This window comes from Salmo trutta, unplaced genomic scaffold (genome assembly GCF_901001165.1).
Source record: "Salmo trutta unplaced genomic scaffold, fSalTru1.1, whole genome shotgun sequence".
NCBI lineage: Eukaryota > Metazoa > Chordata > Actinopteri > Salmoniformes > Salmonidae > Salmo > Salmo trutta.
The window spans coordinates 4,522,860-4,540,572 of record NW_021822962.1 but is presented as its reverse complement, the minus strand read 5'-3'; the positions used below and the strand labels follow the sequence as shown (position 1 = coordinate 4,540,572).

At 44.9% G+C, this 17,713-nt stretch overlaps 1 protein-coding gene across 1 annotated transcript in view; it reads left to right on the top strand.

Annotated features, from left to right (window-relative positions):
• kif13a (kinesin family member 13A) overlaps positions 1–17,713 on the top strand; it is a 193,686-nt gene that overhangs the window by 119,673 nt on the left and 56,300 nt on the right. Inside the window, exons 14-19 of the mRNA XM_029746847.1 lie at positions 7,326–7,459; positions 9,180–9,266; positions 9,626–9,807; positions 16,554–16,779; positions 16,958–17,120; positions 17,341–17,484. Coding sequence (XP_029602707.1) covers positions 7,326–7,459; positions 9,180–9,266; positions 9,626–9,807; positions 16,554–16,779; positions 16,958–17,120; positions 17,341–17,484 — 936 coding nt within the window. The remainder of the gene's footprint in view (positions 1–7,325; positions 7,460–9,179; positions 9,267–9,625; positions 9,808–16,553; positions 16,780–16,957; positions 17,121–17,340; positions 17,485–17,713) is intronic.

Below are 17,713 nucleotides of genomic sequence, written 5' to 3'. Positions count from 1 at the left end.
GGAGATAGAGAGAGTAGAGGGGCAGGGAGATAGAGAGAGAGAGAGTAGAGGGGCAGGGAGAGAGAGAGAGGGAGAGAGAGAGAGTGCAGAGGGACAGGGAGATAGAGAGAGTAGAGGGGCAGGGAGAGAGAGAGTGTAGAGGGGCAGGGAGAGAGAGAGAGTAGAGGGGCAGGGAGATAGAGAGAGAGAGTAGAGGGGCAGGGAGAGAGAGAGGGAGAGAGAGAGAGAGTGCAGAGGGACAGGGAGATAGAGAGAGTAGAGGGGCAGGGAGATAGAGAGAGTAGAGGGGCAGGGAGAGAGAGAGAGTAGAGGGGCAGGGAGAGAGAGAGAGTAGAGGGGCAGGGAGAGAGAGAGAGTAGAGGGGCAGGGAGAGAGAGAGAGTAGAGGGGCAGGGAGAGAGAGAGAGTAGAGGGGCAGGGAGATAGAGAGAGAGAGAGAGAGAGAGAGTAGAGGGGCAGGGAGAGAGAGAGGGAGAGAGAGAGAGTGCAGAGGGACAGGGAGAGAGAGAGAGTAGAGGGGCAGGGAGAGAGAGAGAGTAGAGGGGCAGGGAGAGAGAGAGAGTAGAGGGACAGGGAGAGAGAGAGAGTAGAGGGGCAGGGAGAGAGAGAGAGTAGAGGGGCAGGGAGAGAGAGAGAGTAGAGGGACAGGGAGAGAGAGAGAGTAGAGGGACAGGGAGAGAGAGAGTAGAGGGCAGAGAGAGAGGAGTAGAGGGGCAGGGAGATAGAGAGAGTAGAGGGGCAGGGAGATAGAGAGAGTAGAGGGGCAGGGAGATAGAGAGAGTAGAGGGGCAGGGAGAGAGAGAGTAGAGGGGCAGGGAGATAGAGAGAGTAGAGGGGCAGGGAGAGAGAGAGAGAGATAGAGAGAGTAGAGGGCAGGGAGAGAGAGAGTAGAGGGGCAGGGAGATAGAGAGAGAGAGAAAGAGAGAGTAGAGGGGCAGGGAGATAGAGAGAGAGAGAGAGAGAGTAGAGGGGCAGGGAGAGGCAGGCATGTGAGACACCAGCCAAGCCTCCTTCAGGCCTACAGAACAGCAGGTCTGGGCCCGGCCTGGACAGCTAGCCTGCCCTGCATACCAGTGTGGAATGACACCCCCACACACACAATGGAATGAACAAGACACTGACTTACTGGGGTTATGTTAAGTAGCTGATACAGCTGCAGGAGTGAAGGAGTGTCGGACATCCTCTGGAAGTGGGATGTTTGTTTAACTACACCCACTCTGTGACGAGAGAGGGAAAGACAAGGAGAGAGAGAGAGAGAGAGAGAGAGAGAGAGAGAGAGAGAGAGAGAGAGGACAGCAATCAGCTTTTTCACTGACCTCACTAAGTGATTCACTGACTTAGTTGTTGTGTTCCCCATTGATGAAAGGAGAAAGGTATTGTAGCAGATTAAAATGGCCTCATGATATCAGTGGGGAGGTATTGCCATAATATCACCAGTAATATAAGTGGTAAATATCTGAGCCTGTGTGTCAGTGGGGAGGTAATGCCATAATATCACCAGTAATATAAGAGGTAAATATCTGAGCCTGTGTGTCAGTGGGGAGGTATTGCCATAATATCACCAGTAATATAAGTGGTAAATATCTGAGCCTGTGTGTCAGTGGGGAGGTAATGCCATAATATCACCAGTAATATAAGTGGTAAATATCTGAGCCTGTGTGTCAGTGGGGAGGTAATGCCATAATATCACCAGTAATATAAGTGGTAAATATCTGAGCCTGTGTGTCAGTGGGGAGGTAATGCCATAATATCACCAGTAATATAAGTGGTAATATCTGAGCCTGTGTGTCAGTGGGGAGTTAATGCCATAATATCACCAGTAATATAAGTGGTAATATCTGAGCCTGTGTGTCAGTGGGGAGGTAATGCCATAATATCACCAGTAATATAAGTGGTAAATATCTGAGCCTGTGTGTCAGTGGGGAGGTAATGCCATAATATCACCAGTAATATAAGTGGTAAATATCTGAGCCTGTGTGTCAGTGGGGAGGTAATGCATAATATCATCAGTAATATAAGTGGTAAATATCTGAGCCTGTGTGTCAGTGGGGAGGTAATGCCATAATATCACCAGTAATATAAGTGGTAAATATCTGAGCCTGTGTGTCAGTGGGGAGGTAATGCCATAATATCATCAGTAATATAAGTGGTAAATATCTGAGCCTGTGTGTCAGTGGGGAGGTAATGCCATAATATCATCAGTAATATAAGTGGTAAATATCTGAGCCTGTGTGTCAGTGGGGAGGTAATGCCATAATATCACCAGTAATATAAGTGGTAAATATCTGAGCCTGTGTGTCAGTGGGGAGGAAATGCCATAATATCACCAGTAATATAAGTGGTAAATATCTGAGCCTGTGTGTCAGTGGGGAGGTAATGCCATAATATCACCAGTAATATAAGTGGTAAATATCTGAGTCTGTGTGTCAGTGGGGAGGTAATGCCATAATATCACCAGTAATATAAGTGGTAAATATCTGAGCCTGTGTGTCAGTGAGGAGGTAATGTCATAATATCACCAGTAATATAAGTGGTAAATATCTGAGTCTGTGTGTCAGTGGGGAGGTAATGCCATAATATCACCAGTAATATAAGTGGTAAATATCTGAGCCTGTGTGTCAGTGGGGAGGTAATGCCATAATATCACCAGTAATATAAGTGGTAAATATCTGAGTCTGTTTGTCAGTGGGGAGGTAATGCCATAATATCACCAGTAATATAAGTGGTAATATCTGAGTCTGTGTGTCAGTGGGGAGGTAATGCCATAATATCACCAGTAATATAAGTGGTAAATATCTGAGTCTGTGTCAGTGGGGAGGTAATGCCATAATATCACCAGTAATATAAGTGGTAAATATCTGAGTCTGTTTGTCAGTGGGGAGGTAATGCCATAATATCACCAGTAATATAAGTGGTAAATATCTGAGCCTGTGTGTCAGTGGGGAGGTAATGCCATAATATCACCAGTAATATAAGTGGTAAATATCTGAGCCTGTGTGTCAGTGGGGAGGTAATGCCATAATATCACCAGTAATATAAGTGGTAAATATCTGAGCCTGTGTGTCAGTGGGGAGGTAATGCCATAATATCACCAGTAATATAAGTGGTAAATATCTGAGCCTGTGTGTCAGTGGGGAGGTAATGCCATAATATCACCAGTAATATAAGTGGTAAATATCTGAGTCTGTGTGTCAGTGGGGAGGTAATGCCATAATATCACCAGTAATATAAGTGGTACATATCTGAGCCTGTGTGTCAGTGGGGAGGTAATGCCATAATATCACCAGTAATATAAGTGGTAAATATCTGAGCCTGTGTGTCAGTGAGGAGGTAATGTCATAATATCACCAGTAATATAAGTGGTAAATAACTGAGCCTGTGTGTCAGTGGGGAGGTAATGCCATAATATCACCAGTAATATAAGTGGTAAATATCTGAGCCTGTGTGTCAGTGGGGAGGTAATGCCATAATATCACCAGTAATATAAGTGGTAAATATCTGAGCCTGTGTGTCAGTGGGGAGGTAATGCCATAATATCACCAGTAATATAAGTGGTAAATATCTGAGTCTGTGTGTCAGTGGGGAGGTAATGCCATAATATCACCAGTAATATAAGTGGTAAATATCTGAGTCTGTGTCAGTGGGGAGGTAATGCCATAATATCACCAGTAATATAATTGGTAAATATCTGAGTCTGTTTGTCAGTGGGGAGGTAATGCCATAATATCACCAGTAATATAAGTGGTAAATATCTGAGCCTGTGTGTCAGTGGGGAGGTAATGCCATAATATCACCAGTAATATAAGTGGTAAATATCTGAGCCTGTGTGTCAGTGGGGAGGTAATGCCATAATATCACCAGTAATATAAGTGGTAAATATCTGAGTCTGTGTGTCAGTGGGGAGGTAATGCCATAATATCACCAGTAATATAAGTGTTAAATATCTGAGCCTGTGTGTCAGTGGGGAGGTAATGCCATAATATCACCAGTAATATAAGTGGTAAATATCTGAGCCTGTGTGTCAGTGGGGAGGTAATGCCATAATATCACCAGTAATATAAGTGGTAAATATCTGAGTCTGTGTGTCAGTGGGGAGGTAATGCCATAATATCACCAGTAATATAAGTGGTAAATATCTGAGCCTGTGTGTCAGTGAGGAGGTAATGTCATAATATCACCAGTAATATAAGTGGTAAATATCTGAGCCTGTGTGTCAGTGGGGAGGTAATGCCATAATATCACCAGTAATATAAGTGGTAAATATCTGAGCCTGTGTGTCAGTGAGGAGGTAATGTCATAATATCACCAGTAATATAAGTGGTAAATATCTGAGTCTGTGTGTCAGTGGGGAGGTAATGCCATAATATCACCAGTAATATAAGTGGTAAATATCTGAGCCTGTGTGTCAGTGGGGAGGTAATGCCATAATATCACCAGTAATATAAGTGGTAAATATCTGAGTCTGTTTGTCAGTGGGGAGGTAATGCCATAATATCACCAGTAATATAAGTGGTAAATATCTGAGCCTGTGTGTCAGTGGGGAGGTAATGCCATAATATCACCAGTAATATAAGTGGTAAATATCTGAGTCTGTTTGTCAGTGGGGAGGTAATGCCATAATATCACCAGTAATATAAGTGGTAAATATCTGAGTCTGTGTGTCAGTGGGGAGGTAATGCCATAATATCACCAGTAATATAAGTGGTAAATATCTGAGTCTGTGTCAGTGGGGAGGTAATGCCATAATATCACCAGTAATATAAGTGGTAAATATCTGAGTATGTTTGTCAGTGGGGAGGTAATGCCATAATATCACCAGTAATATAAGTGGTAAATATCTGAGCCTGTGTGTCAGTGGGGAGGTAATGCCATAATATCACCAGTAATATAAGTGGTAAATATCTGAGCCTGTGTGTCAGTGGGGAGGTAATGCCATAATATCACCAGTAATATAAGTGGTAAATATCTGAGTCTGTGTGTCAGTGGGGAGGTAATGCCATAATATCACCAGTAATATAAGTGGTAAATATCTGAGCCTGTGTGTCAGTGGGGAGGTAATGCCATAAAATCACCAGTAATATAAGTGGTAAATATCTGAGCCTGTGTGTCAGTGGGGAGGTAATGCCATAATATCACCAGTAATATAAGTGGTAAATATCTGAGTCTGTGTGTCAGTGGGGAGGTAATGCCATAATATCACCAGTAATATAAGTGGTAAATATCTGAGTCTGTTTGTCAGTGGGGAGGTAATGCCATAATATCACCAGTAATATAAGTGGTAAATATCTGAGCCTGTGTGTCAGTGGGGAGGTAATGCCATAATATCACCAGTAATATAAGTGGTAAATATCTGAGCCTGTGTGTCAGTGGGGAGGTAATGCCATAATATCACCAGTAATATAAGTGGTAAATATCTGAGCCTGTGTGTCAGTGGGGAGGTAATCCCATAATATCACCAGTAATATAAGTGGTAAATATCTGAGTCTGTGTGTCAGTGGGGAGGTAATGCCATAATATCACCAGTAATATAAGAGGTAAATATCTGAGCCTGTGTGTCAGTGGGGAGGTAATGCCATAATATCACCAGTAATATAAGTGGTAAATATCTGAGTCTGTGTGTCAGTGGGGAGGTAATGCCATAATATCACCAGTAATATAAGTGGTAAATATCTGAGCCTGTGTGTCAGTGGGGAGGTAATGCCATAAAATCACCAGTAATATAAGTGGTAAATATCTGAGCCTGTGTGTCAGTGGGGAGGTAATGCCATAATATCACCAGTAATATAAGTGGTAATATCTGAGTCTGTGTGTCAGTGGGGAGGTAATGCCATAATATCACCAGTAATATAAGTGGTAAATATCTGAGTCTGTTTGTCAGTGGGGAGGTAATGCCATAATATCACCAGTAATATAAGTGGTAAATATCTGAGCCTGTGTGTCAGTGGGGAGGTAATGCCATAATATCACCAGTAATATAAGTGGTAAATATCTGAGCCTGTGTGTCAGTGGGGAGGTAATGCCATAATATCACCAGTAATATAAGTGGTAAATATCTGAGCCTGTGTGTCAGTGGGGAGGTAATGCCATAAAATCACCAGTAATATAAGTGGTAAATATCTGAGCCTGTGTGTCAGTGGGGAGGTAATGCCATAATATCACCAGTAATATAAGTGGTAAATATCTGAGCCTGTGTGTCAGTGGGAAGGTAATCCCATAATATCACCAGTAATATAAGTGGTAAATATCTGAGTCTGTGTGTCAGTGGGGAGGTAATGCCATAATATCACCAGTAATATAAGAGGTAAATATCTGAGTCTGTTTGTCAGTGGGGAGGTAATGCCATAATATCACCAGTAATATAAGTGGTAAATATCTGAGCCTGTGTGTCAGTGGGGAGGTAATGCCATAATATCACCAGTAATATAAGTGGTAAATATCTGAGCCTGTGTGTCAGTGGGGAGGTAATGTCATAATATCACCAGTAATATAAGTGGTAAATATCTGAGTCTGTGTGTCAGTGGGGAGGTAATGTCATAATATCACCAGTAATATAAGTGGTAAATATCTGAGCCTGTGTGTCAGTGGGGAGGTAATGCCATAATATCACCAGTAATATAAGAGGTAAATATCTGAGTCTGTGTGTCAGTGGGGAGGTAATGCCATAATATCACCAGTAATATAAGAGGTAAATATCTGAGCCTGTGTGTCAGTGGGGAGGTAATGCCATAATATCACCAGTAATATAAGTGGTAAATATCTGAGTCTGTGTCAGTGGGGAGGTAATGCCATAATATCACCAGTAATATAAGAGGTAAATATCTGAGTCTGTGTGTCAGTGGGGAGGTAATGCCATAATATCACCAGTAATATAAGAGGTAAATATCTGAGCCTGTGTGTCAGTGGGGAGGTAATGCCATAATATCACCAGTAATATAAGTGGTAAATATCTGAGCCTGTGTGTCAGTGGGGAGGTAATGCCATAATATCACCAGTAATATAAGTGGTAAATATCTGAGCCTGTGTGTCATGGGAAATCATCATCTCCTCTGTGTGTGTGTGTGTGTGTGTGTGTGTGTGTGTGTGTGTGTGTGTGTGTGTGTGTGTGTGTGTGTGTGTGTGTGTGTGTGTGTGTGTGTGTGTGTGTGTGTGTGTGTGTGTATATATCTGTGTGTGTGTGTGTGTGTGTGTGTATATCTGTGTGTGTGTGTGGTGTGTGTGTGTGTGTGTGTGTGTGTGTGTGTGTGTGTGTGTGTGTGTGTGTGTGTGTGTGGTGTGTGTGTGTGTGTGTGTGTGTGTATATATCTGTGTGTGTGTGTGTGGGTGTAGGAACACACGCATGTGGGTGCAGACACCTCTCAGGACATCCAGCTGTTTGGGATTGGTATCCAGTCAGAACACTGTGTGTTGGAGATCAGCCCAGACGGAGGGGAGGTCACCCTCACCCCTATAGAGAATGCCAGGTGAGTTAACACACACACACACACACACACACACACACACACACACACACACACACAGTACACACACACACACACACACACACAGTACACACACACACAGTACACACACACACACGCATATGGATGAGTGAACTGGACCTGACTGGAGTTTCCCATGACCTCATAGTTGTGGTATTTCTGATCTCAACCTCCTGCTTTGATATCAAACATACCCCCTCCCTCCATCTTTCCCTCCCTCACTCCCTCCCCCCGCCACCCCTCCCTCCTTTCCTCCCTCCCTCCATCTTTCCCTCCCTCACTCCCTCCCCCCGCCACCCCTCCCACCCTCCCTCATTCCCTGCCTCCCTCCCTCCCTGCCTCCCTCCATCATTCCCTCGCTCCCGCCACCCCTCCCTCCTTTCCTCCCTCCCTCCATCTTTCCCTCCCTCACTCCCTCCCCCCGCCACCCCTCCCTCCCTCCCTCCCTGCCTCCCTCCCTCATTCCCTGCCTCCCTCCCTCTCTCCCCCCCTCCCTCCCTGCCTCCCTCCCTCCCTCATTCCCTGCCTCCCTCCATCTTTCCCTCCCTCACTCCCTCCCCCCGCCACCAATCCCTCCCTCGTTCCCTCCCTCCCTCTCTGCCTCCCTCATTCCCTGCCTCCCTCACTCCCTCCCCCCACCACCCCTCCCTCCCTCTCCCCCACCACCCGTCCCAGTAAAGGCTATCAATGAAATATGAGGATATCTAATTGATAGTCTGTACTGTTGGTGGGTGATATGAGGATATCTCATTGATAGCCTTTACTGTTGGTGGGTGATATGAGGATATCTCATTGATAGTCTGTACTGTTGGTGGGTGATATGAGGATATCTCATTGATAGTCTGTACTGTTGGTGGGTGATATGAGGATATCTCATTGATAGTCTTTACTGTTGGTGGGTGATATGAGGATATCTCATTGATAGTCTTTACTGTTGGTGGGTGATATGAGGATATCTCATTGATAGTCTGTACTGTTGGTGGGTGATATGAGGATATCTCATTGATAGTCTGTACTGTTGGTGGGTGATATGAGGATATCTCATTGATAGTCTTTACTGTTGGTGGGTGATATGAGGATATCTCATTGATAGTCTTTACTGTTGGTGGGTGATATGAGGATATCTCATTGATAGTCTTTACTGTTGGTGGGTGATATGAGGATATCTCATTGATAGTCTTTACTGTTGGTGGGTGATATGAGGATATCTCATTGATAGTCTTTACTGTTGGTGGGTGATATGAGGATATCTCATTGATAGTCTTTACTGTTGGTGGGTGATATGAGGATATCTCATTGATAGTCTGTACTGTTGGTGGGTGATATGAGGATATCTCATTGATAGCCTTTACTGTTGGTGGGTGATATGAGGATATCTCATTGATAGCCTTTACTGTTGGTGGGTGATATGAGGATATCTCATTGATAGTCTTTACTGTTGGTGGGTGATATGAGGATATCTCATTGATAGTCTTTACTGTTGGTGGGTGATATGAGGATATCTCATTGATAGCCTTTACTGTTGGTGGGTGATATGAGGATATCTCATTGATAGTCTTTACTGTTGGTGGGTGATATGAGGATATGTGATGTGCTGTATTACTTTCTGTGTGGAAGAGGAGGTACAGCAGGAAGGGATGTCTACTCTCCCACAACACACCTCAATATGACATCATCAGACTGTATTGCTCTGCTCCAACAGAACCTGTGTGAATGGAACCATGACTGAGTCCTTGGTCCACCTGTGGCATGGAGACCGCATATTATGGGGCAACAACCACTTCTTCAGGTGAGGAGTTTGTCTACAGAACATGCACATCTACTGGACAAAGTTAACCAGAGACTAACAAAATGTTTACCTTGCTGCAGCTTGCACTAATGTGAACTGAGAGTTCAACTCCCCTGTGTACAGTACTTGAATAAGGTTTGTTAGGGATGGTGTGGAACAAAACCCTCACAGCCAGATTGCCAGAGATTTTCCAGAAATCCTGGTTGTAAATATTCCCAAAAACAGCAGCAAATCCAGAACCCTCCAATCAGGATTTCTGGAAAACCTGAGAATTTGGGGAATGTTCCTGGAATTGTTACATCCTTTAGCTGCCCCGTGCTGTAGAAGCAGGAAGTGAGTGTAAATCCTGTGTGCTGTAGGATAAACCTGCCTGGGCGGAAGCGGCGTGAGCGTGTGAAGGAGCTGGAGAGGGAACGTGCATCCCCCAGGGAGAGCTTTGTAGAGGTAGACGTAGAGACAGCCAGCGAGGCCTCCTCAGAACAGGACTACAGCTATGAGTTCGCCCAGACGGAGGTCATGATGAAGACCCTGGGAAACAACGGTATGTATGATGACTTCTGGAACGCCCACATTACAATCACTTTGCTAAACTAGGTTTTTCAGAAATCCCGTTTGAAAGATTCACAGATTTCCTGCTTATTCCCTCCTGATTCCGGTAATCTTCCAAACGGGATTTCTAGAAAACGCAGGATTTTTGGGGAAGTACCTGGAATTTTGCAACACTATATTGAACGATATACAGTGTTGTGTTCGCACTGCTGGTATGAACTGCCTCAGTCCCTGAAAGAGCTCCTCACACACCACACCACTACACTACACACACCACTACACTACACACACCACTATACTACACACACCACTACACTACACACACCACTATACTACACACACCACTATACTACACACACCACTACAATACACACACCACTATACTACACACACCACTACAATACACACACCACTATACTACACACACCACTACACTACACACACCACTACACTACACACACCACTACACTACACACACCACTACAATACACACACCACTACACACACCACTACACTACACACACCACTACACACACACACACCACTACACTACACTACACACACCACTACACTACACACACCACTACACTACACACACCACTACACTACACCACCACACACTACACACACCACCACACTACACACAACACTACACTACACACACCACTACACTACACACACCACTACACTACACACACCACTACACTACACACACCACCACACTACACACACCACTACACTACACACACCACTACACTACACACACCACCACACTACACACACCACTACACTACACACACCACTACACTACACACACCACCACACTACACACACCACTACACACACCACTACACTACACACATCACTATACTAAACACACACCACTACACACACACCACTACACAACACACTTCACTATACTAAACACACACCACTACACTACACACACCACTACACAACACACATCACTATACTAAACACACCACCACACACACACACACTACACTACACACACTACTACACTAAACACACACCACTACACACACACACAACTACACTACACACATTACTATACTAAACACACACAACTACACTACACACACCACTACACTACACACACACACAACTACACTACACACATTACTATACTAAACACACACCACTACACTACAAACACCACTACACTACACACACCACCACACACACACACACAACTACACACACACACACAACTACAATACACACACCACTACATAACACACATCACTATACTAAACACACACCACCACACACACCACTACACTACACACACCACTACACAACACACATCACTATACTAAACACACACCACTACACACACACATCTACACTACACACACCACTACACACACACATCTACACTACACACACCACTACACTACACACATCACTATACTAAACACACACCACTACACAACACAAATCACTATACTAAACACACACAACTACAATACACACACCACTACACTACACACACACACACCACTACACTACACAACACACATCACTATACTAAACACACACCACTACACACACACACAACTACACTACATACACCACTACACTACACACACACACCAGTACATGCACCACTATACTAAACACACCGCTACACAACACAAACCACTACACACACACACCACTACACACACACACCACTACACACATACACCACTACACTACACATACCACTACATACATACACCACTACACACACCACTACACTACACCCATCACTACACTACACTACACACACACACACACACACCACTACACTACACACACACACCACTACACTACACACACACACACCACTACACACACACACCACTACACTACACACACACACACCACTACACACACACCACTATACTACACTACACTACACACATCACTACACACACACACGCCACTACACTACACACATCACTACACACACACACCACTACACTACACACATCACTACACACACACACCACACCACTACACTACACACATCACTACACACACAAACACCACACCACTACACACACACACCACTACACTACACACACACACCACTACACTACACACACCACTACACTCACACCTAGTACAGACCATCTGGTACAGACCATCTGATACAGACCATCTGGTACAGACCATCTGATACAGACCATCTGATACAGACCATCTGGTACAGACCATCTGGTACAGACCATCTGATATGGTACAGACCATCTGATACAGACCATCTGATACAGACCATCTTTAGAGAAGCAGTATGTTTTAACAGTACGGTATCTCTCCTATAGATCCCATGCAGAACGTGGTCCAGGTGTTAGAGAAGCAGTATGTTTTAACAGTACGGTATCTCTCCTATAGATCCCATGCAGAACGTGGTCCAGGTGTTAGAGAAGCAGTATGTTTTAACAGTACGGTATCTCTCCTATAGATCCCATGCAGAACGCGGTCCAGGTGTTAGAGAAGCAGTATGTTTTAACAGTACGGTATCTCTCCTATAGATCCCATGCAGAACGTGGTCCAGGTGTTAGAGAAGCAGTAGTTTTAACAGTACGGTATCTCTCCTATAGATCCCATGCAGAACGTGGTCCAGGTGTTAGAGAAGCAGTATGTTTTAACAGTACGGTATCTCTCCTATAGATCCCATGCAGAACGTGGTCCAGGTGTTAGAGAAGCAGTATGTTTTAACAGTACGGTATCTCTCCTATAGATCCCATGCAGAACGTGGTCCAGGTGTTAGAGAAGCAGTATGTTTTAACAGTACGGTATCTCTCCTATAGATCCCATGCAGAACGTGGTCCAGGTGTTAGAGAAGCAGTATGTTTTAACAGTACGGTATCTCTCCTATAGATCCCATGCAGAACGTGGTCCAGGTGTTAGAGAAGCAGTATGTTTTAACAGTACGGTATCTCTCCTATAGATCCCATGCAGAACGTGGTCCAGGTGTTAGAGAAGCAGTATGTTTTAACAGTACGGTATCTCTCCTATAGATCCCATGCAGAACGTGGTCCAGGTGTTAGAGAAGCAGTATGTTTTAACAGTACGGTATCTCTCCTATAGATCCCATGCAGAACGTGGTCCAGGTGTTAGAGAAGCAGTATGTTTTAACAGTACGGTATCTCTCCTATAGATCCCATGCAGAACGTGGTCCAGGTGTTAGAGAAGCAGTATGTTTTAACAGTACGGTATCTCTCCTATAGATCCCATGCAGAACGTGGTCCAGGTGTTAGAGAAGCAGTATGTTTTAACAGTACGGTATCTCTCCTATAGATCCCATGCAGAACGTGGTCCAGGTGTTAGAGAAGCAGTATGTTTTAACAGTACGGTATCTCTCCTATAGATCCCATGCAGAACGTGGTCCAGGTGTTAGAGAAGCAGTATGTTTTAACAGTACGGTATCTCTCCTATAGATCCCATGCAGAACGTGGTCCAGGTGTTAGAGAAGCAGTATGTTTTAACAGTACGGTATCTCTCCTATAGATCCCATGCAGAACGTGGTCCAGGTGTTAGAGAAGCAGTATGTTTTAACAGTACGGTATCTCTCCTATAGATCCCATGCAGAACGTGGTCCAGGTGTTAGAGAAGCAGTATGTTTTAACAGTACGGTATCTCTCCTATAGATCCCATGCAGAACGTGGTCCAGGTGTTAGAGAAGCAGTATGTTTTAACAGTACGGTATCTCTCCTATAGATCCCATGCAGAACGTGGTCCAGGTGTTAGAGAAGCAGTATGTTTTAACAGTACGGTATCTCTCCTATAGATCCCATGCAGAACGTGATCCAGGTGTTAGAGAAGCAGTATGTTTTAACAGTACGGTATCTCTCCTATAGATCCCATGCAGAACGTGGTCCAGGTGTTAGAGAAGCAGTATGTTTTAACAGTACGGTATCTCTCCTATAGATCCCATGCAGAACGTGGTCCAGGTGTTAGAGAAGCAGTATGTTTTAACAGTACGGTATCTCTCCTATAGATCCCATGCAGAACGTGGTCCAGGTGTTAGAGAAGCAGTATGTTTTAACAGTACGGTATCTCTCCTATAGATCCCATGCAGAACGTGGTCCAGGTGTTAGAGAAGCAGTATGTTTTAACAGTACGGTATCTCTCCTATAGATCCCATGCAGAACGTGGTCCAGGTGTTAGAGAAGCAGTATGTTTTAACAGTACGGTATCTCTCCTATAGATCCCATGCAGAACGTGGTCCAGGTGTTAGAGAAGCAGTATGTTTTAACAGTACGGTATCTCTCCTATAGATCCCATGCAGAACGTGGTCCAGGTGTTAGAGAAGCAGTATGTTTTAACAGTACGGTATCTCTCCTATAGATCCCATGCAGAACGTGGTCCAGGTGTTAGAGAAGCAGTATGTTTTAACAGTACGGTATCTCTCCTATAGATCCCATGCAGAACGTGGTCCAGGTGTTAGAGAAAAAGTATGTTTTAACAGTACGGTATCTCTCCTATAGATCCCATGCAGAACGTGATCCAGGTGTTAGAGAAGCAGTATGTTTTAACAGTACGGTATCTCTCCTATAGATCCCATGCAGAACGTGGTCCAGGTGTTAGAGAAGCAGTATGTTTTAACAGTACGGTATCTCTCCTATAGATCCCATGCAGAACGTGGTCCAGGTGTTAGAGAAGCAGTATGTTTTAACAGTACGGTATCTCTCCTATAGATCCCATGCAGAACGTGGTCCAGGTGTTAGAGAAGCAGTATGTTTTAACAGTACGGTATCTCTCCTATAGATCCCATGCAGAACGTGGTCCAGGTGTTAGAGAAGCAGTATGTTTTAACAGTACGGTATCTCTCCTATAGATCCCATGCAGAACGTGGTCCAGGTGTTAGAGAAGCAGTATGTTTTAACAGTACGGTATCTCTCCTATAGATCCCATGCAGAACGTGGTCCAGGTGTTAGAGAAGCAGTATGTTTTAACAGTATGGTATCTCTCCTATAGATCCCATGCAGAACGTGGTCCAGGTGTTAGAGAAGCAGTATGTTTTAACAGTACGGTATCTCTCCTATAGATCCCATGCAGAACGTGGTCCAGGTGTTAGAGAAGCAGTATGTTTTAACAGTACGGTATCTCTCCTATAGATCCCATGCAGAACGTGGTCCAGGTGTTAGAGAAGCAGTATGTTTTAACAGTACGGTATCTCTCCTATAGATCCCGTGCAGAACGTGGTCCAGGTGTTAGAGAAGCAGTATGTTTTAACAGTACGGTATCTCTCCTATAGATCCCATGCAGAACGTGGTCCAGGTGTTAAAGCAGTATGTTTTAACAGTACGGTATCTCTCTTATAGATCCCATGCAGAACGTGGTCCAGGTGTTAGAGAAGCAGTATGTTTTAACAGTACGGTATCTCTCCTATAGATCCCATGCAGAACGTGGTCCAGGTGTTAGAGAAGCAGTATGTTTTAACAGTACAGTATCTCTCCTATAGATCCCATGCAGAACGTGGTCCAGGTGTTAGAGAAGCAGTATGTTTTAACAGTACGGTATCTCTCCTATAGATCCCATGCAGAACGTGGTCCAGGTGTTAGAGGAGCAGTATGTTTTAACAGTACGGTATCTCTCCTATAGATCCCATGCAGAACGTGGTCCAGCTGTTAGAGAAGCAGTATGTTTTAACAGTACGGTATCTCTCCTATAGATCCCATGCAGAACGTGGTCCAGGTGTTAGAGAAGCAGTATGTTTTAACAGTACGGTATCTCTCCTATAGATCCCATGCAGAACGTGGTCCAGGTGTTAGAGAAGCAGTATGTTTTAACAGTACGGTATCTCTCCTATAGATCCCATGCAGAACGTGGTCCAGGTGTTAGAGAAGCAGTATGTTTTAACAGTACGGTATCTCTCCTATAGATCCCATGCAGAACGTGGTCCAGGTGTTAGAGAAGCAGTATGTTTTAACAGTACGGTATCTCTCCTATAGATCCCATGCAGAACGTGGTCCAGGTGTTAGAGAAGCAGTATGTTTTAACAGTACGGTATCTCTCCTATAGATCCCATGCAGAACGTGGTCCAGGTGTTAGAGAAGCAGTATGTTTAACAGTACGGTATCTCTCCTATAGATCCCATGCAGAACGTGGTCCAGGTGTTAGAGAAGCAGTATGTTTTAACAGTACGGTATCTCTCCTATAGATCCCATGCAGAACGTGGTCCAGGTGTTAGAGAAGCAGTATGTTTTAACAGTACGGTATCTCTCCTATAGATCCCATGCAGAACGTGGTCCAGGTGTTAGAGAAGCAGTATGTTTTAACAGTACGGTATCTCTCCTATAGATCCCATGCAGAACGTGGTCCAGGTGTTAGAGAAGCAGTATGTTTTAACAGTACGGTATCTCTCCTATAGATCCCATGCAGAACGTGGTCCAGGTGTTAGAGAAGCAGTATGTTTTAACAGTACGGTATCTCTCCTATAGATCCCATGCAGAACGTGGTCCAGGTGTTAGAGAAGCAGTATGTTTTAACAGTACGGTATCTCTCCTATAGATCCCATGCAGAACGTGGTCCAGGTGTTAGAGAAGCAGTATGTTTTAACAGTACGGTATCTCTCCTATAGATCCCATGCAGAACGTGGTCCAGGTGTTAGAGAAGCAGTATGTTTTAACAGTACGGTATCTCTCCTATAGATCCCATGCAGAACGTGGTCCAGGTGTTAGAGAAGCAGTATGTTTTAACAGTACGGTATCTCTCCTATAGATCCCATGCAGAACGTGGTCCAGGTGTTAGAGAAGCAGTACCTGGAGGAGAAACGCACGGCGCTGGAGGAACAGAGGATGATGTACGAGAGAGAGCTGGAGTCACTACGGCAACAGCTGTCTCCTGAGAGGACCAATCAGCACCAGCGATCCAGCAGCGACCGCCTCACCTTCCCCACACACACACCATCACACCACAGCAAGATACGCCCCTGGACTGAGGAGAGGTGAAGGGAATACCCACACACACACACACACACACACACACACACACACACACACACCACTACACACACACACACGCTACGACTTTGGATGCCGGAGAAATGAAGTTGTGAGCAACCTGTTTGGATCACAGTCACAGGTGTGAATGGTCTCTCTGTATTTCCTGTGTGTGTGTTTCAGGGACGAGCTGTTTCGACAGAGTCTGTCCAGGCTGAGGGAGCAGGTTGTGAAGGCAAACACCCTGGTGAGAGAGGCCAACTTCCTGGCAAAGGAGATGAACAAACTGACTGACTACCAGGTCACCCTCCAGATCCCTGCAGCTAACCTCAGTGCCAACCGCAAGGTGACCAACCTCTGCATGCACTTCTATACACACACACACACACACGTTATCAGTGGTGTCATGTTTTGTCATCTATATACGGTACAATGAGAAAAAGCTGAAGGAACGGTCTGATTGTGTTGTATGATTAATATGATAACGTGTACACAGAAATACTGTCATTTGTAGAAGTTTGTTCAGTACATTATACCACCTTGAGAGTCAGTGTGTCTTGGTTCAGCGTGGAGCCATAGTGAGTGAACCAGCCATCCAGGTGAGGTGGAAAGGCAAGGGGACACAGGTTTGGACCATCGACAAGCTGGAGAACAAACTAGTGGACATGAGAGACCACTACAGAGACTGGAAGGAGGGAGCTGAGGGCACGGTGAGAGGAAGGGGAGAGGAGGAACGAGGAGGAGGAGATGAGAGAGAGGGATGATGAGAGGGGGAGATAGAGAGGAGGGGAGGAGAGAGAGGGATGGTGAGAGGGGGAGATAGAGAGAGTAGGGGAGGGGAGGAAAGAGAGGGATGGTGAGAGGGGGAGATGGAGAGAGGAGGGGAGAAGAGAGGAGGGGAGGAAAGAGAGGGATGGTGAGAGGGGGAGATAGAGAGGA